This window comes from Notamacropus eugenii, chromosome 5 (assembly GCF_028372415.1).
Source record: "Notamacropus eugenii isolate mMacEug1 chromosome 5, mMacEug1.pri_v2, whole genome shotgun sequence".
Lineage (NCBI taxonomy): Eukaryota > Metazoa > Chordata > Mammalia > Diprotodontia > Macropodidae > Notamacropus > Notamacropus eugenii.
Genome location: NC_092876.1, coordinates 58,293,512 through 58,319,887, shown reverse-complemented (window position 1 = coordinate 58,319,887; position 26,376 = coordinate 58,293,512). Strand labels below are relative to the sequence as shown.

Here is a 26,376-nt window from a genome sequence, read left to right as displayed (position 1 = left end):
TTAATTGCTGGGGGGCCACCAAGAGATTAAAAGACTTACAGAGTCACTCAGTCAGTACTGTACATGCTAATAGTTAATATTTACATAGCCTTTATTGAGCACTACATCCTATACCAGGTTCTTTACAATTATCATCTCATTTGATTTTCACAATAGCCGAGGGAGGTGCTATCACTACCCCCATTTGATAGATGAAAAAACAGATTTAAACAGAGGCTAAGTGACTTACCCAGGGTCACACAGCCAACAAATGAAGCAGAATCTGAACTCAGGTCTTTTTGATTTCAGGTCCAGGGATCTGTGCCATTCTCTGTCAGCATTTCAAGGCTTATTAATTACTCTAGCTGTACAATCTCTGGTAAATCTCACCACAACCCTATGAGTTAAGCATTAGGGGCTTATTTTTTACAGAAAAGGAAACTGAGACTCAGAGAAAAAGAGCACTTTGTCTATAGTCACATGGAGGATAGGTGACTCAGATTTTCTGGACTCCAAGGCCATTGAGGATAGGTACCTGGAGTCAGGAAAACCTAAGTTCAAATTCAACCTCAGGCTTATTAGCTGGGTGACCCTGGACAAGTCACTTAACCTCGGTTAGCTCAGTTTCTTCATCTGTAAAATGAGAAAGGCCTGAGAATACAGAAAATGGGAGGGCCTGGGAGAAAGAAATGGAAAAGAACTCCAGTATTTTTGCCAGGAAAACCCCAAATGCGGTCACTAAGTGTTGGACACAACGGAAAAATGGCTGAACAACCATTTTTTACAGTATTGGGACTTGCCATTTATAGACCTGTAGATCCATTTCTCTTATCTGGGCATCAGTGTCTCAATACCTGCCTCATTACCAGGAGATTTTAATGTAACAACAAACATTTCTACCTAAATAAGGGACCATTATGAAATGCATTGACAACAGGGCCCATGCTATGCTAATCCTTAAAGCCAATTATTTTGAATTCTGATCAACAACATAAAAAGGCATGCAGCTTAATTCTCCATTCCTGAATACAAACTGTAAGAGTCCAATATGTCCATTTGAAAAGGAAGGGGAGGGAATAAACATTTATACAGGGCCTGCTAAATTCGAGACACTGTGCTAAGCAATCTACAAATATTATCTTAAATTTGATTCTTACATGCAAAGTAGGTTTTGTTAATATCTCTGTTTTTTAATTGACAAAACTGAGGCAGATAAAGGTTAAGTGACTTGCTCAGGGTCACACTGCTATTAAGTGTCTGAGGCTGGATTTGAACTTAGCTCTTTCTAACTTCAGGCCCAACACACATTGGGCCATATAGTTGCTCGAGTGGATTTCATTTGTCTTTTTTAGGAGAGATTTGTCCTTTCTTCCTCCCCAACAATCACTCTTACTTTCCACAGTCCTCCTTCCTTGCCAGAGTCACTCCCAAAGGGATTCAGAAACACAACTGGTAGCCTTTCCCCAAACTACTCAGATGTCTGCACTCCAAACAGTTTAGGTATGATTATTCTAGACTTCCAAATTAGAAGGGGCAGCCTATCAGCGTGCGCACACACACACATGTACATACGTACATATATACATACACATATGCATATATAGATCCATATATTTATTTATTTTTGCTTCCACTGAACTGTTCCTTCTGCTACTACAGCAAAGTCTACGGTTGTCATCCCTCCTTGTCAAGGAGATAGCACGGCATTGCTAGGAACTGTACCGGGCTGCTGGTCCCTGCTGGTCCTTACTTACTTCCTTCAATCTAGTCCTCAGTTTCTTTATCTGTAAAATAAGGGAAACAGACTAAATTGTCTCTGTGGTACCTTCCAGCTGCAACATTATGTGTTCTCATGTCCCTCCCAGCTCTGACTTTTGACCCTCTACAGGCCCTCCCATTTTCTGTATTCTCAGGCCTCTCTCAGCTCTGACATTCTATGGCTCCATGTCCTAAGATGGTACTTCTTCTTGGTGAGTGAGTCTTTATAGAGGTATTCCAGAGTTTTGTTCCTGGGCTGGCTAGATCTGGGTTGACTCTGCATTGCTGTCGTGGCCAGTGTTCCCCGATTTGGGGCAGCTCTTCTCCCTGGGACCAGGACTCCAGCCCTTCCCCCACAGCTCTGTCTCTCCCCCACGTATTCATGAGCCCCTTCCTTCCCTCAGTCTCACCCCTAATCTCTGGTCAAGGCTAGAAAAGGGGGCAGTGAGCCTTGTATGAAACTTTCTATTGAGAATTTCATTAATTGCCCAGTGTCCATTCCCCTGAGCACCTGCTCCTAAACTAGAAGGGGAAGTCACATTCACTCCAGCTCTCTAACTTGGTGAACTCCTCCCTGACTGGGGAGAAACTGGGGAGTTTTCTTTTCCAATTCTGCAGTTTTTCAGTCTTCCCATTATTACCACTCTCCTAAACTGCTCATATGAATCTGTCCTTGTTTGTAATTTAGAAGAAGATTCACACCCTGGAGGACTTGGTATGAGTCTGACTGTGAGGACCAGGGACCTGAGACTATGAAATGAGGAGGGGGAAAACACATGTGTTTGGTTGGGTCCACACTGAACAATCCTGTTTTCACTGTCTCCTGGTACTGCTACTTACATCCTTTATTGTTATTTAATATTTCAGGTGTTTACATACTGAACTGAGAAGAGCTGAGAATGTTGTTCAGTCATATCTGACCCTTTGTGACCCCATCTGGGGTTTTCTTGGCAAAGCCACTGGAGTAGTTTTGCCATTTCCTTCTCCAGCCCATTTTACAGATGAGGAAACTGAGACAAACAAGGTTAAGTGACTTGCCCAGGGTCACACAGGTAATAAGTATGAGGTCACATTTGAACTCAGGTTTTCCTGACCCCAGGCCTGCAGCTCTATCCACTGTGCCACCTATCGGTCCTTAGAGCTGAGAAACCTGAGTTCTGATCTCGTCTGCCACTAACAAGTTGTCTGGCCTTGGGTCTATCATACCAGTTTTCTAGGTGTCATATTCCTCAACTATAAGGGAGTTGAAAGAGGTGATGTCTAAAGTCTTCCCAGGTTTAACATTTTTTGCTCTAAGTTCTCTTCTAGTGCTAAGATTTTGTGTTCCATCACTCTTTCCAGCTCTAATATTCTCTGTTTTAAGGTCCTTCCCTGCTCTTACATGCTATGCTTCTGAAGTCCCTTCTCAGTCTCACATTCTATGTCCCAAGATTCAGCCTCACACACTTAATACTTGTGTGACCCTAAGCAAGTCAGTTAAACCTCTATTTGCCTCAGTTTCCTCAATTGTAAAATGTGGATAATTACAAAATCTACCTCCCAGCTCTGACATTCTGTGTTCTAAGGACTCTCCCAGCTCTGACGTCCTGTGTTCTAAAGGCCTTCCAAGGTCTGACAGCTTACGTTCTAAGGGCCCTCCCACCTCTATGTTCTAATGTCAAGTGTTTGAAGATCCTTTCTAGGGACAGCATTCTAGGTTCTACTTTCATCAGAATCTCAATATTGAATCCTCAGTATATATTCTAATTTCTTAAGTAGTTCTAACATTTCACGTTGTAACGTTCTTCTAGTTCTAACATTCTGTGTCCCTCTTCACTTTAAAACTCGATGTTCGATTTTAAATCCAAGTTTTCCTTTCCTCAAGAAGAGTAGATAAGTGGGTTGACTGAGCTAATATAATAAAAATGACAATTATACCTAAATTAATTTAGTTATTCAGTGCCATACCAAATCAAGCTCCTAGATAATTATCTTCCGGAGCTAGAAAAAAATAATATCAAAATTCCTCTGGAAAAACAAAAGGTCCAGAATATCAAGGGAATTAATGAAAAGAAATGCTAGGGAAGGTGACCTAGCTCTACCAGATCTCAAATTATATTATAAAGCAGCAATCATCAAAAACACTTGGTACTGGCTAAGAAACAGAAGGGTAGACCAGTGGAATATCCTAGGGACTCAAGACACAGTAGTCAATGAATATAGAAATCTACTGTTTGATAAGCCCAAGGACCCCAGCTTCTGGGATTAGAACTCACTGTTTGACAAAAATTGCTGGGAAAACTGGGTAACAGTGTAGCAGAAACTGGGCATAGACCAATGCCTGACACTGTACACAAGAACAAAGTTCAAACGGGTACATGATCTAGGTATAAAGACTGATACTATAAACAAATTAGGGGAGCAAGGAATAGTGTATTTGTCAGATTTATGGAGAATGGAGAAATTTTTGACCAAACAAGAGATAGAGAACACTATGAAGTGCAAAATGGATAATTTTGACTACATTAAATTGAAAATTATTTGTACAAACAAACCTAATGCAACCAAGATTAGGACAGAAGCAGAAAATTGGGAAAGAATTTCTGCAACTAGTGTCTGTGATAAAGGCCTCATTTCTAATATATACAGAGAACTGAGCCAAATGTACAGGAATACAAGTCAATCCCCAATTGATAAATGGTCAAAGGATATGATTTGTGGGTGTTATGGTTATTGGATGGTATGTGGGCAATGGAGGATAGAGGGGGAAAGAGGGAAGACGTTGGAAGGTGTCATTTTCATCAGAAAACACTGGCTTGACTGTGCATTCATCACACACAGTATGGTCGCATTATTGTTCAAGCCTCTAAATATCTTATCTCCTCTTCTTTTTTAAAATTATTTTGTTTTCAGTGTTCTACAATCACTTTCATGTATCTTAGATTTCTTTCCCCTTCTTCCTCCCCTTCCTTTCCCCCATCTCCTCACTCCCTCCCTGAGACGATATACAATCTTATATAGGTTGTACACATGCATTCCTATTAAATACATTTTCACCTTAGTCAGAGTTTTCAGAGGAAGAAATTAAAGCTATCTATAGTCATATGAAAAAAATGCTCCAAATCACTATTGATGAGAGAGATGCAAATCAAAACAACTCTGAGGTACTACATTACACCTATCAGATTGGCTAACATGACAAAACAGGAAGATGACAAATGTTGGAGAAGATGTGGGAGAGTTGAACACTAATTCGTTGTTGTTGGAGCTGTGAGCTGATCCAACCATACTGGAGAGCAATTTGGAACTATGCCCAAAATGTGCATACTCATTGACTCAGCAATATCGCTCCTGGGACTCTATCCCAAAGAGATCACAGAGATGGGAAAGGGTCCCACACGTACAAAAATATTTATAGCAGCTCTTTTTGTGGTGGCCAAAAACTGGAAATCAAGGTGATGCCCATCAATTGGGAAATGGCTGAACAAGTTGTAGTATATGAATGTAATGGAATACTATTGTGTTATAAGAAATGATGAACAGGAAGACTTCAGAGACGCCTGGAAGGACTTACATGAACTGATGCTGAGTGAAAGGAGCAGAACCAGGAGAATTTTATACACAGCGACAATCATAGTGTGTGAGGAATTTTTCTGGTAGACTGAGTACTTCATTGCAATGAAAGGACTTAAAAAATTCTCAAAGGACTCTTGAGGCAAAATGCCTTCCACATCCAGAGAAAGAACTATAGAATTGCATCGCAGGTAGAAGCAGACCATTTTCTTTTGTATTATGTTTTGTTTTGTTTTATGGTTTCTCCCATTCATTTTAATTCTTCAATGCAACATGACTAAGGTGAAAGTGTATTTAATAGAAATGGATGTGTAGAATCCATATAAGATTGCACGCTGTCTCAGGGAGGGAGTGGGGAGGCAGGGGGAAAGGAAGGGGAAGAAGGAGGGGAAGGAAGGGGAAAGAATCTAAGATATATGAAAGTGATTGTAGAACACTGAAAACAAGATAATTTTAAAAAAAGAAAAGGAGATAAGATATTTAGAGGCTTGAACAATAATGCGACCATATTGTGTATGACGAATACACAGTCAAGCCAGTGTTTTCTGATGAAAATGACACCTTCCAACATCTTCCCCCTTTCCCCCTCTATCCTCCATTGCCCACATACCATCCAAAAGTCCTCATCATTTTGTGGACAAGATGCCAAGGGGGTAGCTAAGGGTCCATAGGCCCAAAGGTCAGTAGAGATGCCTCCTGGGGCTGCCTTCTATGGGGCTTTATTCATGTGCCTGCTGGGTGGGGAGGAGGGAGTGTTTGCCCAGAGTAACTGCCAGGGAGTCTATCTGGCTAGCCGCCTGCCTGTTCTGGCTCCTGATTTGTTTTTATTGGTTTACTTAGGTGTTAATCCCTGAACAATTGGGCAAGCCTGACCGGAGAGTCCTGGCATTATTCTTGTTTACATCTCATTAAAAGGGCTAAAATGCCACTTCCCCTTTCAGAGCCTCCTGACTTGGAGATCCTGGGCCCAACCCTGGCCCTTTGAAACCTTTGCCCAGGACAGCCCCCGAAGGTTTGCAATGGGGCAGGTGCAGGCAGGAAGGGGGAGAGAGCCTAGCTGGATGGAGATGCTTACTCCGTCCACTCAGGAATGTGTGTGTGTGTGTGTGTGTGTGTGTGTGTGTGTTAGAAAAAAACAACTGGGGGGGGGGGGTTGCCGTGGCAAAGGCCTCAACCCAAAGAATGTCCATCTTGGTGTGGGAGGAAATTCGAAAGACAAGTGGATAGACAAATGTCTGGCAAGGAAATTGGAGGAATGGGCTCTCTTGTCTCTCTGGTGGGGGCCAGAAGAAGGACCCTAGGACTTGTGAAAGGTCTTAGTTCAGAGAGAGTTGGCAGAAAAAGTGAGACTAGTTACTAAGTTTTAAATTTCTAAAGGGCAGGAACCACATTTCATTAGAAGTCTCCTGTGACTAAGAATCAGAATTAGAGTCTAGTCTTGTCTTTCCCATCACCGTTTCTGTGATCCTGGACAGCTCACATCTGTCTTTCCCCCGCCCCAATTTCCTACTCACCTTAGTTTTCTAATTTGTAAAACGAGGTTTAAATGGATGATCTCCAAGCATCATTCTAGCTCTGACATTCTCTATTCTAACCTGGTCTTCTAAGACTGCTTCTGGCTCTGACATCTTCTAGCCTAACTTTCAGTCTTTTAAGCCCTCTTCTAGATTTGACATTTTATACCCTAAGGTTCTTATCAGCATTTATGTTCTAACACTTTATGTTCTGTGGAAGGTCCCTTCATTTTCTAATCTATATTTCAAGACCCCTTCCAGCTCTGATATTTTGTGTTCTAAGGGTCCTCCCAGCTCTGACATCCTCTGTTCTAAGGACTCTCTCAGCTCTGGCATTCTCTGTTTTAAGATCTTTTCCAGCTCTGACATCCTCTGTTCTACGGTGTTTTCTAGTTCTAATATTCCAAGAAGATAGTTTTGAATCATGAAATGAACACTGAATCAGAAAATTGGGGCTTGGCTTCCTGGTCTGCAATCTACCAGATTGTGTGATTTTAGGCAAATCTGTTAACACCTCTGAATCTGTTTCCATATATGTAAAATGAGGAGGTTGGACTTAAAATTTCTAAATGTTTTCCTACCTTTAAATGTAGCCTCTCTTCTGCCCCTCCCTAACTGTCCTCCCTGCCTTCTTCCCTTCTTCTATGGTCCCAAGTCCCATTCAGCTCAGAGAGTCTCTGGATTCTATATTAACCTTAACTGGTTTGCTTGAACTCTCCTCCAGGAAATGATTCTTAGGGGAGAGATTTAACTCTCTTCACTGTCCCTCTAAGGAAGGCATCCACCGCTCCATTTTTACCAAACAATTGAAGCACAGAGACCCCTCCAGGGTCCCACAGCAAGTCAAGGATTTAGCCTAAAAATAGCCCCCCAGTGACTTATTCCCAGCCGGTCGGGTCTCTATTAGAGCAGGCAGCCAAGAGCTAGAGTCATTCAGATTTAAAGCCAGGAGGGAGCTTAGAGATCTTTTAGTCCAAACCCCACGGGCCATCACATAATAGAAAGAAGGGAAAAGCAAGAGAAGAGGGATCATTTGCCACCAGATAAGCAATAGGCCCTTATCTCCAAAGTCCATTAACAGTGCCCCGGGGCTCTGATCCCAGGACTGGAGGAAGGAGGCCAGGCCCTCTTCCCACTGCTGATGGAAATAGGAGATTGTAGGCTCACCTCAGATCCTGGCTGACTGGGGTCCACTGAGGACAGCACCTGTGGGTCTATATCTTATCCTGCCTTCAGCGAAAAATGAACTTCTTTCTTTCATACATTTTCTTAGACTGTGCTCCCCGTTCCTACCTCTCCTCCCCCCCCCCCCCCCCCCCCCCCCCCCACCCCCGGCACAGAATTCAGAATTGGAAGGAACCTTTGACACTATCTGGTGTAATGCTTTCTTTTACAGAGAAAGAAACTGAGTTGAAGAGAGAACATGACTAGCCTAAAGTCATACAATGCTTCTGGGGAAAACTCAGATGTTCAAACGCTAACATTCTTCCAATTCAGTTTACAGGGGATTGCATCTCAACTTTCATTTAAGACTGTGAAAGGATCCTGCCAAGAGACAGAGGCACAGAGACCGAGACATGGAGAGAGAGAGAGAGAGAGAGAGAGAGAGAGAGAGAGAGAGAGAGAGAGAGAGAGAGAGGAGAGAGAGAGAGAGAGAGAGAGAGAGAGAGAGAGAAGAGACAGAGATAAAGACAGAGAGATAGAGACAGAGAGACAGGCAGAGAGATAGACAGAGATAAAGAGACAGAAGACACAGACAAAGAGGGACAGAGATGGGGGGGAGAAACAGAGAGAGAGAGACAAAGAGACACAGAGAGAGAGAGAGACACAGACAGAGGAGAGAAAGAGAAAGAGCTAGAGAGGAGAGACAGAAACAAAGAGAGAGAAGAGACAGACAGAAAGACAGAGGAAGAGAAACAGAGAGAGGGAAGGAGGGGGGGAGAGAGAGGGGGGGAGAGAGAGGGGGGGAGAGAGAGAGAGAGAGAGAGAGAGAGAGAGAGAGAGAGAGAGAGAGAGAGAGAGAGAATTTGGAAGTCAGTCTTAAAAATGAATGTTAAATTTAATAATACATTTGAAAAAAAAGAAGATTCCAAAGGGGTTAGTGGGGGCTCTCTGTGTACTCTTAAGGACATGAAACCTTTGGTAAGACAATAAACATTTATTGAATTCCTACTGTGTGCCAGGCGCTTCTGAACTAACCTGTGGAATCTTGGACCAAGAGGACAGTAGAATGTTAGATATGAAAGAGATCTTAGTTATTATCTACTCCAACCTCTCCACCTTCTGTTTCACAATTTGGGAAGCTGAGGCCCAGAGAGGTTAAAATGACTTGCCCAAAGTCACACAGCTAAATCACTTCACCTCTTTGGTGAGAAAGAGAATTGAAACTTCCCCTTAGGAGTTTCTAGTCTAAAACAGAGCCAGATTACAGAGCAGTTGTGGGCATCACCATCACTGTCATCACCATCCCAAGCACCTGACAGTTTTCTGAGCTCTTTCTTTGTGGTTTGGCTCTTGAGAAACTCCTGTCTGCCATTACTAGTTGTGTGACTGTGGGCAAGTCATTTTGCCTCAGTTTCCTTATTTGTACCATAAGCCTTTTGGGGCAATGTGTGCTCGGGATTCTCCTCTCCACTCAACCCCACCTCCACCCTAAACAGTTTCATCATTTATAAAACTCTTTCACAACTACTATCTCATTTAATCTTGACAACCACCGGGGAAGTAGGCTAGGCATTATTGTTCCCATTGGACAGATGAGGAAACTGAGATCTAGAGAAGAAAATTCTGGAATTGTAGAATGTTCCAATCAGAGATTCTTGCTCTCCAAAGAACTTGTGACATGGGTTCTCCTGGAATTGTTTTTGTCTTTAATTTTTTTCACCTTAAAGGAATTCTCTTTTAAGGGAAAGTATTTTTGAAAAGCCAAAGGAGAAGTTAATTTTAAAAATCATCTTTAGAAAGAATTTTACAAGCATCATATAGATTGTGAGCCAGCAAGACTTTGGTTAAGTTCCACCTGTGAAACTTACTAGCTTTATGACATTAAGCAAGTCCCTTAATGTCTAAGCAAATTCCTAGGATATTTCTACTGAGTCACTGACAATTCTACTCATATGAAACCCCAGATCTTTCCATTATTCTTTTGCTTTCCTATAAAAGAAAAAAAAATCAGGGCATCTAGGTAGTACAATAGATAGAGTGCAGGGTATGAAGTCAGGAAAGACCTGAGTTCAATTGGGCTTCAGACACTATGTGACCCTGGGCAAATCACTTAACGAAGTTTGCTTCAGTTTCCTCATCTGTAAAATGAGCTGGAAAAGGAAATGACAAACCATTCTAGAACCTTTCTAAGAAAACTCCAAATGAAGTCATGAAGAGTCTGAAACGACTAAATAATAACCTCAAAATCAAGGAAAATGTGTTCAATCACCGCTTAAAACCATTTTCAGAAGTTTACACAAGAAAACTTTAGACCATAGATTGCAGAAGTTGGGAGGAGTCTAAACTAGAAAGGAGTTTAGAACATAAGACACAGAATGTCAAAGTTGGAAGGGACATGAGAACACAGATCGGTCAGAGTTAAGAGGAACGTTAGTAGATAGATATCGAGGCTGGGAGAGATGTGAGAACACAGATCAAGAACTAGAAGGAATTTAGAATATAATGTCAGACCTGATAGGAACCTTAGAACCTCGGATCGTATAAGTCAGAACTGGAAGTGGCTTTAGAACACAGAATTTTAGAGCTAGGAAAGACGTTGGAATAAACAGTCAACTAGTATTTATTAAGTGTCTAAAATAAGATCTGGAAGAGATCAGTCCCTTCCATTTACAGATGAAGAAACTGAGGCCCAGAGAAGGGAAAGTGTATTCCCACTCCGAGCTCTTTCTCTGGAACTCCTGCTGACTGTGGCGTGGGCCAGGGTCGCCGACTTTCCCTCGGCTCCTCCTCCCGATGGCGATCCTCACGCCCCCTCCCCCCGGGTCTCCGAAGTGTCCACCTCTTGACTTTATCCACTAAGTCAATAGTTTTGTAGCGGCTCTCCTCCCCCACCCCTTTCCCCCTCCCTGTCCCCTCCCCCGGCCTGAGCAGGGAGCGCCCCGCGTCGCCTCCCGGTTTTCTTCTCGGGATAATGGGGTTTTTTTGTTGTCTAATCAGCCTCCTGAGGGGCCGGGAGGCCGGCAGAACTTCCCCGGCGCTTGTCGGCGAAACTGAAAACGGGATTAGACAGAGGCCGCTGCACACTCCATAGTTAGGCGCGAACAAGCATTCGGCTTTGGAGGGCCCCAGTCGGGCAGGGCCACTTCATCTCGCAAGTTGTTTGTATTTCTAAAGTGGCCACTGAGGCGCGAGGGCGGGGCGGGGGGGAGGGGGAGCAAGGGGAGGAAGGGACTACAGAGGTCGAGGGGGCTCACAAAACTGCGGGGGGAGGGGTAGGGGAGACTGGGGGAAGGGCGAGGGGAGGAGAAGCCGGAGCCTCGGGAGCTGGGGGGGAGAGAGGGAGCGAAGGAGGAGATCTCGGGCCCAGGAGCCCTGTCCAGGGAGCTACTTAGGAGTTTGGGGGGTCGGGTGGGGGGAATAAGGTAGACTGAAAAACCACAGATTTGAGGCCACAGACATTTCTGAATTACCCAAAAAGGCTCGGGGACCGAAATACAGAGCGCCAGGGTTGGGAACTTGGAATGAGCAGAGATGTTAGCGCTGTGGAATAGTCCTAGAACGTGAAATGTTACAAATGAGCACAGGGACCTCTCACCATCGAATGAATGTCAGAACTGGGAGGGCCCTTAGACAGCATGTGGGCAAACTTCCTTATTTGACAAATGACAAAGGAGGTGCTGAGAAGGGGAAGGTACTTCATCCCAGGTCACAGCTTAACCTCGCAAGTAAGTGGCCAGAGATCATATTGGAACCTGGGGCTCCTGCACCCCAAAAGCGTTAGATTTTCGCTCTTAAACACTTTTGCGGGCTATGAGGGGATGGTCAATACCAGTCAGAAACTTACTCCTACCCTCAGCTTCTTCTGTTGTTTCCTGCTGTGCCCCTCGGTCAACTATTTCTGCAGCCTCAATGGAAGTGGATTTCCTGCCCCTTTCCATTACCTGCAAAGTCGGCGTTGCGCCCCTAGGGAGACACTTTGGACTATGTGTACGGGGATGGGTTCGAGGCACATCTACCCTCCCCATCCCTAGCTCTGATGCTCGCTCTTCTCAGATGAAGTGGGGAGGCTGCGAGATGGAAGAATGAGAGGTCCTGAGAAAGAGCCCTCCTTGGTCAGAAGAATTGAGTCTCGAACTCAACCGCGCTAAGAAAAGCAATCTATGACTGCAATTGTAAGCGCATTACTTCACAAATCCGAGCCTCAATATTGTCATCTGAAAAATGGGAGTATTAGTATTTGTTCTGCTTACTTCACAATAAAGATCAAATTATACAGTGAAAGGCCCGATCAAGCTTAAATAGCTAGAAAGTTTGCATCTCAATGGACTGTCGGGAGTAAGCGTCAGTGACCAATTATTATTAACTGGCGGTCTGGGTCTTTCTTGCGGGTAGGGAAGGGGGTTACCCAGCTCTCTACCTAGCCTCTGCACTCTCAGACTCTGGCCATAGCCCAGGAGAGCTTCAGTAGTCTCGAAGCAGGTGACTTGGGGGAGAATGCTCAGGCCAGAAGATTTGAGCTGGTTCCCAGAGACCTACTCCAGAGACAAAGGAGAGACTGAGTCCGGATCTAGGCCAGGTCTTGGGGAAGGTTTGCCTCCTCGAAGTGCCAGGAAACAAGAGAAGGGAGAGGAAAAGATGTCTTCTGTGACCTCACCGAAATCTATTGTTTATTTACACACCCCCAGGCCGGCAGCTGCGGAGGGCAGGAGCTGTGCTCGCCTGGAGGTCAGGGACTCTTCAAGTTTAAATATAGTTTATGCACAGGAGGAGTTCGGGGTGGTGTTAGTGGTTGGGGAGGCTGTCTCAACGTTGGGGGGCGGGGGCACCGGACGACAGCCTCCCTCTCCCGGCTTAGCTCAGGGCCACTGGGACCAGGTCTTGGGGACCACAAAGAGTTCTTCTCTCTTGGACCTGTCTGGAAAGAGTTACGCTCCTGCCCTCTCCCATCCCCCTGCCAAGCTTCTTCGCTGGGAGATGCTCTCGATTTTTGGAGATACTGACGTTAGCATCAGTCTCCCCTCTCCTGGCAGTCCCAGGCCCGCTGTCGGGTAGGAGCCATAGGAAGGCCCCGCCGCTGGTTCTCGTCCTCCTATACCCGGCCCCACAAGAAGTTACAAATAAAATGGTGCGGATTATACCTCTAGCAAACAAACCCCAGTACAGCCAAGGCCTGGGGAAAATACCAGCACCACAACAAATCTGTAGGAAGAACGCAGACAGAACCAGAAAGGTTACAGAACACAACAAAAGAATCCATACAAAAATACAACACACAAACCACTACAGAGTTGGAAACAGGCACAAAGGGAGAAAAACAATAACCTGCACCCAAACGCCTAACACACACGCACACACTTCTCTAAAGCGTACTCTTTCCAGTCTCTTTCTTGAGCCCCTAGTCACTCCTAGGCAACATTAAAGGGGGACTCTGAGGAGAAATCAAGGGGTTCCCCTTGCCTCCTTGATTGTAGCTCCTTTAGGACCACAAAGAGTCTCACCTCCCTTGGCCTGGTGAAAACACAGAGTGGGTGAATTTTCAAGCTTATTCAGGGGTTCAATCCCACTCCCCTGAGTCCGAATCCCTTTTCTTCCCCCTCTCAGTGGAAGATCCTCAAAGCCTCCAATATCTGAGTAGCTTTGGAGTCACTGGAATTTTGGAAAGGAGGATGTGGTGGGACAGGAGAGAAGAATTTTCCAAAGTTGCCTCCTCCACATTGCTTTTTTGGGGTGTGGGGTGGGGTGGGAGGTAGATCTTGCCTGGGCCATAGAGACACCGGGAGAGTTCAGACCAGGGTTTTCAGAAAGTTTCTTGAGCTCTCCCGCTTCCCCACTCCTCCCCTTCTTTTTTTGTTGAGAAGGAAGGTCCAGTGTCTCTTTGATCTGCGATCTTTAGGCGCCTCAGACAAAGAGAGCACTGAAGGCGAAAGCCCCCCGGGAGCCTCTAGTACTCTGCCCCTCCTCCCCCCAGGCACCTCGGACCCCAGGCTGGAAGGACCCTGACCAACAGTGCTCTCTGGGGTCAAGCAGAGGGGCTTCCTTCCAATTTTAGACTCAACCCTAAACACACAGAGAGAGACCAAGAAGAAAACAATACTGGGGGTGGGTGTGAGGGAGAGTGGGTAGTAGTAGGACAGAGAACTAATCCCTTACTCATAAAGTTACCTACAAACTCTCCCCAGGGAATCGGCTCTGTCCCTCCCTAGGTCCAGTTAGGGAGAACCCTTGAGGTTCTTGGAGTGGAGAGGCCAAAAATATTCTGTTGTGGAGGCTTGGTCTCCTAAGTCCTGACTACTGATTCTAAGAAAGGCCATGAGGGTGGGGAGGATCCAAATTTGTCTCCTTTTCACCCTTGGAGTATCTGTCCTCCAGTCCCACTCCCATCTCTGCTGTGATGGGGGCCCTCAGAGGGGTTTACAATCCTCCCCAGAAAGCAACCTTTTTTTCTTCTTTTTCTTTTCATTCTTCTGAGTATGACTTCCTTCTTGTTTCTGGGGGTGGAGGAAGATCTCTTTGAAATACACCTGGTACAGATGAGACCACTGGGGGGGGGGGGGGGATGGAGAGAGCACACAATCTAGATTCAAATTTAATCACCCCTGTTTAAGCAACTGGCTGATGTGATGCCACTATAGCTGGCCAGCCTGGGGGAAAGACGAACCCCTTTCAAAGTAAAGGAAAGGAGATTCCTTCCTGAGCAAATCACTTATCCCTCCCTGTCTAAGATTTTTCCTTCAATTGTAAAAAGAGAGACGAGATGGTCTGCCTCAATATTCCTTTCCTGCTATTTCTATGTTCTAAATTCTTTCTTAGGTCTAACGTTCTATATTCTAAGCCCCTTCCTGCTCTGACAATCTGTTTTCTAAGGACCCTTCCAGCTCCAACATCCCATGCTTTAAGGGACCTGTCAGCTGTAATATTCCGTGTTCTTAAGGTCCCCTCCAGAACTAACATTCCATTTATCTGGATAAACGAAAACCTGGGGAGTTGGCTGTCAGGAGAAAGCCCTGGGTTCTATTTCTGCCCCCTTTCCTCCCATACAGATCTAGCCCCTTTGGGACCAGCAATTTCCCCACCCCCCAGGCTTGGGAACGATGATCCACGCTTCCTATCCCCCAGAAGGACAAGCGCATTCCAGTTTCAGTAAAGAACCCCGAGAAACGAAAAAACGAGGCCGCTGAAGCGACTCTTGGATCTGGGAAAGGTAAGCGATGACGTGTGGTCAAATCTTCAAGCCTCACTTATCACCCTTCAGCCCCTCCAGCCTCCCCCAGATCTTAGGTCTGTTTATTTATTGAATGAACCAGCTCTCCAGACTCCATCCCTAGCCGCCACTACTCCAGCCCCGGGAGGCGTCCAGCACCATCCCCTTCTTGGCTCATTCATACCATGGCCAGAGCTAGCGAAGCAAGTAATCGGGGAGCCTCAGATGTCCGCGCCCGCCCAGCCAGCCAGGGCTAGGCTCTAATTAATAGCCCGCGATCCCTGCGAGCCGCCCGGCCGTGCGGTAATATGATGAACTCCCTTTGTGCCGGTGTCACCGAAAATGTTTCTGATAAGGGGAAGCAAAGCGAGGATCAAAAGGCCCTCGCTCCTCGGCTTCCTCCAGTCCTGCCTCCACTTTCCCTTTGCCCCTCTCTCCCAGCCTCTCCTCCGCTCTCCTCTCCTGCCCTGTCCTCTCCTTACTCCTCCTCAGGCTCCTCTCCTCCCTTTTCCTCTCCTCAGCCTCTTCTGTCCTGTCTCCTCTGTTGTCTCTCTCTACGCTCTCTCCTTCTGTCTCTTTCCCATTCCTCAGCTATCTCCATGTATCTGCTGAGTCCCAGTCCCTATTTCTTTCCGCATTTCCGAGTCCCTCTAGTTAGCTTTCACGATTTTGCTCCGTCTTCCTGGTCTCGCTGGTCCCCATCTGTCTTTCTAAGGCTCTTTCTCACTGTGTGTGTCTGTCTCGCTGTTTGTGCGTCTCTCTTTCCTCTCCCTTTGGGGACCGGTTGAACTCCAGTGCCCAGCTGAAGCCATCACGTCACTGCCCCCGCTCCCAAAGTCCGGGTCCCGGCCCCCAGATCTGCAACCATCGACTAAAGGGAAAACATCTCCTTTCCCACTGGCCGAGAACACACTCAGGCCCACGCGGTCACAATCCAGAGAGTGCCAGGGAGACACATTCCAACCGGTCAGTACCGCCCCAGAGCTGTGTGCAAGTGTGTCTGCGGACACACTTGTACATCCGCAGAGTAAAAAGGCCAGACGTCCCCACGGAAGTACACTTTGTGTGGTTCCCAGTCCCAAGGGTAGCAACTACGGGGCAGGGGTGTCCTTGGCGGAGAACACACAAATAAATAACAAAAATAATAGTAGCTCCCTTTATATTATAAAACGCTCTGAGGTTTACAGAGGGTTGTGGTACACAGTGAATTATTCAATAAAAATAGATCGCAGCCCCACCCCTGTAGCTCCCTCTAGTGATCCCCCCGTTCCTAGGGTGGGGCTGGAACCTGGGGATGCCCCTGCTACTATTGCGAGAACACAAGACGCCGGGGTCTCTAGAGTCTTTACCACTGCCCAGGGACACCTGACGGCCTAAGTAGCCGCCTCTTTGATCTGATCTTTGGTCTGTCACTGCAGGGGTGAAGGGGAAAGATCTGCTTCCCCCCTTCCCTGCTTCCAATCCCTTCCTTTTTCTCCTGAGTCCTCCTCCCCTGTCTCCTTCCCTTCCTCCTCTTGTCCCTCTCCCCCTTCTCCCTGCCCCCCTCGCCTGTCTCCCCCTGACCCTTGACCTGCCTCTCCCTCCCCTTCTTTGTTTGAAGTTCAGGAGAGAACTTTCTATTAGCGACCATTTTCCCCCTCCCCTTCCCACCCCCCCACCCCCAGCCTTAGGTCACCGTTCTGCCTTGATTCGATTTGGGAGCTCCCTCCCCCTAGCTCGACCCTAGCCTGGGCCCACAGCCTCCGGAACAGCCCAAGGAAACACTGACCCCGCTTACACCTTTTTTTTTTTTCCAGCCAAAATTGTCTTGAAAGTTTTTTTTTTTGGGGGGGGGGAGTCAGCGAAGAGAGAATGCAAGAATGGAAACTGGGATGGAAAGTGGCTACATTAAACATGCCATTTCCACATTTAAAGAGAAGAATGTGGTAGAAATACACCCCGACATAAAACATTAATTGCAAACGATAAACTTACTGTCCTTTTAGAAACAAGAGACCAATAATTGATAAATGGAGGGATTTTGGTTCATGTTAAATTCAGTGAGAAAGGCAGTTAGATACAGAGTCAGATCCCTGGCTTGGGAAGCAAGCGACCTTGATTCTAGCTCTAACAGTCACCCAGTAGCAGTTTTAGAATTCTCCTTTAACGGCCTCCGGAATTCTAACATTCTGTGTTCTAAGGTCTCTCCCCAATTCTATGTTCTAAGCAGTCTCTCCCAACTCTGAGACTCTCTGCTCTAAGGTCCCTCCCAGTTCTAATAGTCTATTTATGTTCTAACGTCTCCTCCAGCTCTGGCATTGTATGTTCTAAGTTCTCTTCCAGCTATGGCATTCGGTGGTTCTAAGATGCTACTGATATCTCTTTTGTTTTTACCAATGCCTTCTTAGGAATGCCTGGAATGCTGTCCCCTCTTCCTCTTTACCCATCCTTCAAGGCTCAAGTCATGCCCATAATCCTGGTGATGCCTTCTCTTTGCACCTTAGACAAGTCAGTTTTTAAACATTAATAATAATAACATGAAATCACAACAGCAATCATAACTATTCATATGAGTTTTCTCACTCTCCTCATATGAGGAAGGGGTGGTGGTGATTTCCAAAGTCCCCTTCTACCCAATTATCTCAAAGTCCCTGATTTGAGTGGGGCAGAGCAGGGAATATTGTTCCTCTTTTACAGTGGAAGGAAAGTACTTTGCATGGCCTACTTCTCTAGCACTGATGATTGGCTTTTGACTCCCCTGACTTTTTTTTTTTTTTAACTTTGCCTGAGTCTTGTTTTCCCAATGAGATAGTGAACTCCTTGTGTTCTTAAGGAATGATTTTTTAAAAATTGTCCTTGTATTTCTAGGCCCAGCTGAACCAAATAATAGGTGTCCAATGAACAGATATATTCTGTTGGTGATAGAACTTTGGGGAAGAAACATCATGAGAGAATCTTTGTTTGCTTAGAGATTCTCCCTCCCTCCCTCCTTCCTTCCTTCCTTTTCTCTCTCCCTCTACCCCCCTTCCTCTCCCTCTCTCCATACCTATACAGAAATACTGTATGTGACAACTATCATATTCACAAAGACATAGTATGTATTTTTTTCAAGACCAAATAATCACCTTATCGCTTTAAGGCTAGTGTTATATGTGCTTTTAAATCCTTCCATGTAAATTCCACTGAAAATTTGGAAAGCTGAGGGCAGGGGGAGGGGAAAGGGAAGAGGGAGGGGGAGGTTAATCCGGGTTTAACGCTATGATGCAGTCACAGGACCAGGGTTAGCCTGATTGTGTTATCTCTCCCCAACATTTGAGGCTCCCATATTTCACCCAGCCAAATAGCTTCGAGAGAAGTGCAGATGGCGGCAGTCGGGCCCGCCTCAGGAAAATATGTTATTAATATCTAAATAACTTCCCAATATTGTCTGGTAAATCTCCCCTTCACCATTCCAAATGATGAATTCGTTTGAAGTCTTCCCCCGTCTCATCTTTTCAATGTCTCTCTCTCTCGCTCTTCCTCTTTTTCTTAACCAGGCTTATTTCAAACTGGTAAATATCTAATTCCTTTAACCACTGGGCCAACTGCCCAAGTCTCTTATGTACAATGCCTGGAAAACCTCTGTGTTTGGAGATGTCTTGAGATGGACACAGAGCAGATTGGTCCCCGTCTGATAATGCTTACAAGAGGTGACTTCAGGACGAACCAGGAAGCCAAATTTAGTATATAGCTTTCTTTCTTCCTTCCTTTCTTTTTACTTTCTTCTTTCCTTTCTTTTTCTTCCTTCCTTCTTTCTTTCAATGACAAAGCTCAAACAGTAATTCCCCCAGTAAAGTATGACCTTTTCTAAATCACTACACTTCTCTGGGCCTCAGTTTCCTCCTTTGTAAAATCAAGCCAATGAACTAGATGACTTCTCAGATCCCTTCCAGCTGTGACATTCTGTGTCCTAAAGTCTCCCAGCTGTAACATTCTATGTGCTCTTGGGTCTCTTGACTTGAACAGACACTATTCAAAAGTCCCTTCTAGTTCTGAAATTTTAAGTTCTAAGGTTTCTTCCAGCCCTGATACTGTGTTCTAAGAGCTATCCCACCTCTGCTTTTCAGTATTCTAAGACTCCTTCCAGCTCTGATGTTCTATGGATCCTCAAGGAGGTCCTTTCCAGCTCTGAGAGTCTGATTTTATAAGCTTATTCTGGACATTCTAGGAATTCCTGAAATGTATCTCCCTTTTCTCCTCTAATACTTTCCCCTTCCAGGCTCCCCCTTAGGAGCACAGGGTTGGGCTTCCCTGCCCTCTCCTGGGTGGATAATTACTCTCCCCTCCCTTGCTTCCCCTTGTTTAAAGTTTGCTTTTTAAAAATGTCTTGTATTCGATTATGCTGTTCATTCTCCCTCTAACCTTATCTCCTTCTGTCTCTTCTCTCCTTCCCGTCACACTTGATTTAGGAGGGAGTTTATCTTGCAAACATTTGCCTACTTTGTTTATTTACACCAGGTTCTGAGGCTACTAGCTAGCGAAAGCCTGTGTTTGCCTTTGTAATTGTTATCTCTCTTTATTGTTGTATTGCATTTGTCTCAGCTTCGTGTTCTGCTTTTTTTGGGAGGGGGGCGGAGGGGGTGGCTGTCAGCACCGGGGTGTTCTAACTCTCTAGAAATGGCCTTCTGTGCTGGGACTTTCTCACTCCTCTCAACCCTTCCACCCTCCTCCATCCCCATCCTCTCTCTCTCTCTCTCTCTCTCTCTCTCTCTCTCTCTCTCTCTCTCTCTCTCTCTCTCTCTCTCTCCCTCCCCCCTCTCTCCATCTCTCTCTCTCTCTCTCTCTCTCTCTCTCTCTCTCTCTCTCTCTCTCTCTCTCTCTCCACCCCTCCCTAGCCCCACTGAATATGCACGGAGGAGCCCAGGAGAAAGCCAGAGAATTGCCTGACACCTTCCTATCTTTCTGCTGGCCCCCATTATGCGAAGTTGATCCTTCTCTGAACAGGCACAAATCCAGCCTGGTCTCTGTTTGATTAGATTGCCAACCGGGGTAATCCTTTGATTTGGTGAAGTGTCGATTACCTCTCTTAAAACACACATTTACAGAGAAGGGAACTTGTTGGTTTAAATCAATGCAGATGGCTTCTGATAAATTGACTATCAGCTAGCATTCCCCCCACCCCCCACCTGCTCAGGCTCCCTTCCTCTCCTTGTTTTCTCTTCGACGAAGTCCCCTCCAACACACACACACACGCACGCGCACACACACACACACACACACACACACACAGAAAAGTACACACTTCTCTACCTCCCACCTTCTTCTCACTAGCCCAGTAAACAATGCCACTCCCAGGTGTGAAGCCGAAAATACGGCGGGGGCCGAAAGGAGCTGCTCCCCCTTCCCCTATTCACTCGCTCCCCCGGAGCCTAATTAAATTTGGCAGGTCCTTGTACGCACAATCAAAACAGCTTCCTCCAGTGTAGCAAGCCACAGAAAACGGCATTAGCAGAGTCGGCCAAATTAAATTGTTGCTACCTCCTCTTTTCAAGTGTCTAAATAGACCTTCTCCCCTCCCGCCCATGCTTGCCACTCCTGGACTACACCTGTAAATTCATCAGCCTCTTTCCGCACGCTTAAAATAAATGAGTAAAATAAAAAGGAAAACAAAGAGACACGACCTGGATCCGCCCACACACACTGCCCTAGACCCTTCCTAGGCCACCCGGAGCCCCAGCCGCATCCTCTCCAAGGTCCCCTGACTCCCAAAGAGACATTTCGGGAGTGGGGTTCTCAGATTTGGGGGTCAAGGGGGAAGACGGATTTCCTTCATTGGTTTGACCGAAATCGTTTCCCTTGTCCACGCTAGGTTTCTTTCCTAGCCCTGCTTTTCAGCTCCGACCTCACCAGTTTCAAATGTGACTTGGTCCGATTCAGGGCTGACCTCAATTTTGGCTGCACCTCGCCGAGTTTCGTGTGTGTATGTGTCTGTAGTATGTAAACGGTCTCACTCGTTTCCTAGTCCCACTAGTTAGCTTTTTTAGCGTCTACTCAGCCTGGGTTCCCTTTCCCCTGTTGTTTCCAACTTGTTTGCAAAGTCTGTCCCTCCTGGAATCAGTTGGGGAAGCTTCTTTTCCATCTTCACAAACAGTTCTTGGTCCCTCTTTTCTCCTTCTCCGATCCTTGGAGACTGGGGTAAGGAGGGACGGGACTAGAGTGGAGAGGAGAATGGAGAAAGAGACTGAGAGGAAAGGGGGACAAAGAGATGGCCCATCTTCGTCCTCAGGTAAGGAAGACAGTGCCGGCTAGAAGCTTGGATCTAGGGCGGTAGTATAACAATATCAGCAGCTTGGATAGTAATAACTCAAGTCTCACCAAGGACAGGAGTAGGAAGGGAATTGAAGAGGGAGGGAAGGAGGGACAGAGAGACAGAGACAGAGACAGAGAGACAGAGAGAGAGACAGAGAGACAGAGAGAGAGAGAGAGAGGAGAAAATGAGAGAGAGAAAAGAGAATGAGAGAAAGGAGAGAGAAGGAGGGAGGTGGGGAGAGAGGGAGGGAGAGAGAGAGAGAGAGAGAGAGAGAGAGAGAGAGAGAGAGAGAGAGAGAGAGAGAGAGAGAGAAATACGAACGGCTCATGAATATCAGCCCAAGGCAAGCAGGAGTGAGCTGTTCAAAGATGAAAGTGCAGAGAAATAAAAGCCCAATTTAATCTGCTTTAAAACCCTTCGACTTAACGTTTGTGCTTCAAACTCTGAGAGTGAGGACTGATTGCGGATAAATAGTTTCTTACCATGCCTCGAAGCTATTACACCCCTCTCCAACACAGTTCCCTATTCAGCAGCCCCACTTTTCATTACCAGCTCTAATAAGTCTTAGCATTATTAAATGCCAAGCAGACGATAGAAAGAAACTAGCGCAGGGAGGAATCTCTCCTTAGCTCTTAAAGAGGAGAGCTCTTAAGCCTCTTCTTTGTCGACTCCCCGCGAGGAGAGGAGCAACCCCCCGAGAGGGCATTTGTCACAAGAGAAGCCAAAACAAAGTTGTGGCTGTCTTTCCCCCCTACCCCCTGCGCCCTCCACGCACCCCTGGTGCCCTAGCTCTCCTTTCTGTCCAAGTCTTTTCCCCTCCGTCGCGGCCAAGTCAGAAGAAGGCCACAGATTTGGAACTGAACCCTGTAACTGACTGTGGGGAGGGGGAACCCCAAAATGGCCTAATCTGGCAGGGTTCAGAAATAAAGGGTTACAAATCCGGTCCACGCGCCGTGAGCCCTGGCTACGTCCAGACTCACTCACCTACTCAGAGCCAACGCACCAGCTCCCAGCCACTCGGACACACTCCGTTGCGCAGATCTGGCCCCACACTTGCTCCTTTCGTTAATAGGACAATTTATACGGGATTTGAGTTATCCCCACGGAATCGCCTGCCTTTCTTTCCAGATTCTTTCCTTCTCATACAAACAGAAAGGCAGGGTCCACCGTTCACCCCAAGCTCGAGATAAATGGACTCACCCCACCCCAGCACCTTTCCCCTCCCCCTAGCAACCTCAACTCTTTAAAGGTCTTTTAGGAGAAACCTCTGTCTAGCGAAGGTATTTCGGCAGTTGGTAGGCGGTTGCAACTCGAGGCCGCTTGGGCACTAAGAGGCCACCGACTCTCACACTGCTGAGTAGTCCCCGCTTTGGCTCCTTTGCCGGTCCGCGCGCCCCACAGCGAAGTGAAATCCTTGTACTAGGCGGACATTTGTGCCACCAACCTCGAGGTCCTCAAACCTGCTACCTGGGAACAACAGAGCCGGCCCGGGACCCAAGCACTCCCTCCCCCAAAGACTGCCTCTTGTTCAGACTTAAAAGATCCCTGACTTTTCAAACTGGGAAGATCTGCCTCATAAGCGGAGTAAGGGAGGACAAATGGGAAATGGATTTTTATTTCAGTTCAGAGTGGGGATTTTTTCCACCAGCAAGAAATACAAAGTTTTGGGTTTTTGTTTCTTTTTTTAAATCGGAGACACACGTATTCCTCTCACCTCCGCCCAATCCCCAGAAAAAACCAAAACAAAGCAAAAACAAAACCCAAACCTCACAGTCGACCCTTAGATACAGAGTGTGTCCAGGCCCTCCCTGGATACAATATTTCGCTGGGTCCGGGGCCTCAGGCTGGCGCCCGAGGGGCCTTAGAATATTCCCCTGCACTCGGAGAGCAGCGGGGAGCGGCCGAATAGCTTAGCTCCCTTTCTTCGCCTCTTCCCTGGCCCTTTGTCCAAGAGCTGCGCGGCTGCTCGCACGTTTTTGAATGTCAATAGCCCGCTCCTTCCCCCGCTCCCCTCCCCAGGCCTTGGGCCCTTTCCCTCCGTTCCCCAGTCGCCCTCCTTCTCGTACTGGGGCTGCTTTTGTGGGACAGGATCTGGGCTCGGGAGGCGGCAACAAGCTAGGGGGCTTTGTCTGTGAAGTTCATCTTCAAGGTTGGAAGGGAGAGTCAACAGCGGGCCTGGTGTGTTGGGGGCGGTTAGGGGAGCAGGGGACTGCTCAAAGCAGACGTCTGATCGAGGAGTTGAAAAGTTTTCTCCCTAATTCTTTTCTCTGACTTCCTCAAAGTCTCTCAGCAGCAACAGAGAAAGAGAAAAATCACAGTCTGCCTCCTTGTCTTGCCCGAGTTGTCTCTTCTGCCTTTTTTTTCTTTCCTCTAGTTCACCATTACTGATCTCTATTTTCTCCAGTTCACCATTACTGATCTCTTCTTTTCTAGACATTTTCACCATCTCTCTACCCACACACTCTAGTCTCACTCTAGTCTGTTACAGTCCCTTCTCTGCCTGGAAGAGGAATCTGGAATAGGACAGCTATTCTCCGCCCCTTCTACCCCTCAAATTCAACTCTCGTTTTCTTGTGAGCGCGTCTCCCAGGAAAAATCTTTCCCAATTCCCGCGCGACCCTGGGATGCCAGGAGGAAAACGGGCCACAGGGCTTGGAGTTGGCGCGTCGTTTTCTAACAAGCAAGCATTTGGAGTGAGGGGGACAGAACCTGGGATGGGGCCCCTAATGGGGGGGGCAATGCCCCTGAACTTAAGGGGATAATGCCTTTTCCCTTATCCCGGGACAGGGCCAGAAACTTCCACACAAGTCATTTTGTCCTTTTCACTTGCGGTGGGCCCACTCCAAACAGGTTTCTTCCCCGGGGAGGGGAGACTCGGGCTTTCCTCACCCCCCAGGCAGACCAGCAATCTGCTCAGCTCGGCCCCCGGCCAGGGAGAGGTACCGGATTCCCCCTCGCTTTCTAATTGATATTGATTGCACCGATCACTCAACTGTCAGGAGGAGTTTCAAGGGACCGTTTAGAGAGCAGTAGAAAAAGCTGTCGAACAAATTCATTTAGGGAACCGCGATACGCCCCCCCCCCTCCGGCTGCCCTCCCCTAGCCCTCCCTTCGTCTCCAGTTTCCTATAAATAATTGATCGAGATCCAACTACCCGCGAACATGCCAACGCCTTCCTGGACTTACGGCAGGGAAGGGGGATAGAGAAGGGATACCCTGAATGACTCCTACTTATATTCAATCTTCACAAAGCTCCCTGCAAACATAACTTCTTTCTGAATCCCTAACTGAAAAAAGACTGTAATAGGTGATAACAATAACAACGGTACTCTTGCCTTCATTCATTTCATACAATGACCAATAATCAGCGCAATAACATGATTCGTGTTGGGTAGGAGGAGAGAGAGAGCTCAATTTGCCAGATCCAAACATCCCCCCTCCCTCGACAATTTCTATCCTATACAATCCAGTTGCTTTAGCCCCAATCTCTCAATAACAATCCATCTCTTCTTAGCACTTTGGGGATACAAAGCACTTTCCATCCATTAACCATATCTGGCTTTTATATAGCCTTTACAATTTTTCAGTTACTATCTTTTCACATAACCTTAAGAGTTGGGTAGTAGAAGGAAACCCTTTTAAGGACAAGGAAGCCGAGGCTCTGAGAGGTTAAGTGACTTGCCTGCGGTCACCTAGCAAGCATTAGAGACCACATATGTTATATTCCAAGTCCAAGGGCTCTACCCATCACACCTTTGCCTATTTTATTCATTTAGGTCCTTTGATCTTCACAACAGGGGGACAGAGATGAGTGCTCTCATAACCCATTTTCCAGATAAGGAGAATGAGGTTCCAAGAGGGAAAGTGATTTGCCTGGGCTTACTTTGGCAATCTTTGGTGAGACTTGAACTCAAGATTCCTGACTTTCAGGTCAAGACAAGATGCTGAGTGCTCCCCTTCCCAATACTCTGCTGGACAAACAAGTCTCTCTCTCCATCCTCTCTTCCCAGACCTCAGGCGGCCGATGTCAAGGCCGCCCCAGGGGCCTTTTCCTACCTTTGTCGCCCAGAATGCCGTCAATGCTATGTTTAGCCTTCTTCTCGCCATCCTCCTCCTTCTTGTCACACTCGTCCTCTTCTTCTTTCTTCCCGAATTTGATTCTGAGCACACGGCTAATCGAACTCACTAAACCTCAGAAATTCAAAGGCAAAAGAGAAAGTATAAGTTGTGGAGAAAGTAAACGTTTCCCTTCCCCCCCTCCTGTCATGGCTAGGGGCCTGGCCTTTGGTGGTTTAGGAAAGAAGGGAGTCTCTCAACTGCCATCCCACAAGTGTCCCGGGGCCACCTGCACCCACAAAGAGCCTCCGAGAAAGTCATACACACCCAAATATGCAACTTACACACGCGTACACGTGAATACAGCCCCAGGTGCACCCCATGTCTTCCCAGTCACATACGCACTGTCACACATTCACATGCATCTAAAACTCACATTTACACCTATACAGTCATTCATAGGTACACATTTATCTACACCTACAGACACTCAGGCACCTACAACTCATTTATATCGACACACCTTTATGCACATACTCCTAAGCACACAATAAATATCGGTATCTTGACACACTTGCAAACACTTATACACACACATCCTCACACACTTATGTATACATTTACACACATATCTAAATTGATCCCTGACCTCCACTATCCTTAGCTGTCCCTAATCAAACACAGTTAAGCCACTGATGCTCCTAAGCCTAGCGTATCCGAGCACACGCATCCCCTGGGACGGAGATTCTGGCCTCTGGCCTTGGTTCTCTAACTCATCCCCAGGTCTGGATCCCAGACTTGCAGCACTGAGTTCAGGCCAGGTTGAGAGCGCAAGGGGAAGGCCAGAGTACGGGATCCAAGAGATTAAATCCGGAGGCTGTGAC

At 46.7% G+C, this 26,376-nt stretch overlaps 1 protein-coding gene across 3 annotated transcripts in view; it reads right to left on the bottom strand.

Annotated features, from left to right (window-relative positions):
* PAX7 (paired box 7) overlaps positions 1-26,376 on the bottom strand; it is a 154,787-nt gene that overhangs the window by 122,736 nt on the left and 5,675 nt on the right. For 2 of the 3 annotated variants that reach the window (XM_072609087.1, XM_072609088.1), the window contains exon 4: positions 25,493-25,627. In XM_072609087.1, coding sequence (XP_072465188.1) covers positions 25,493-25,627 — 135 coding nt within the window. The remainder of the gene's footprint in view (positions 1-25,492; positions 25,628-26,376) is intronic. The other variant, XM_072609089.1, reaches the window with a different exon arrangement.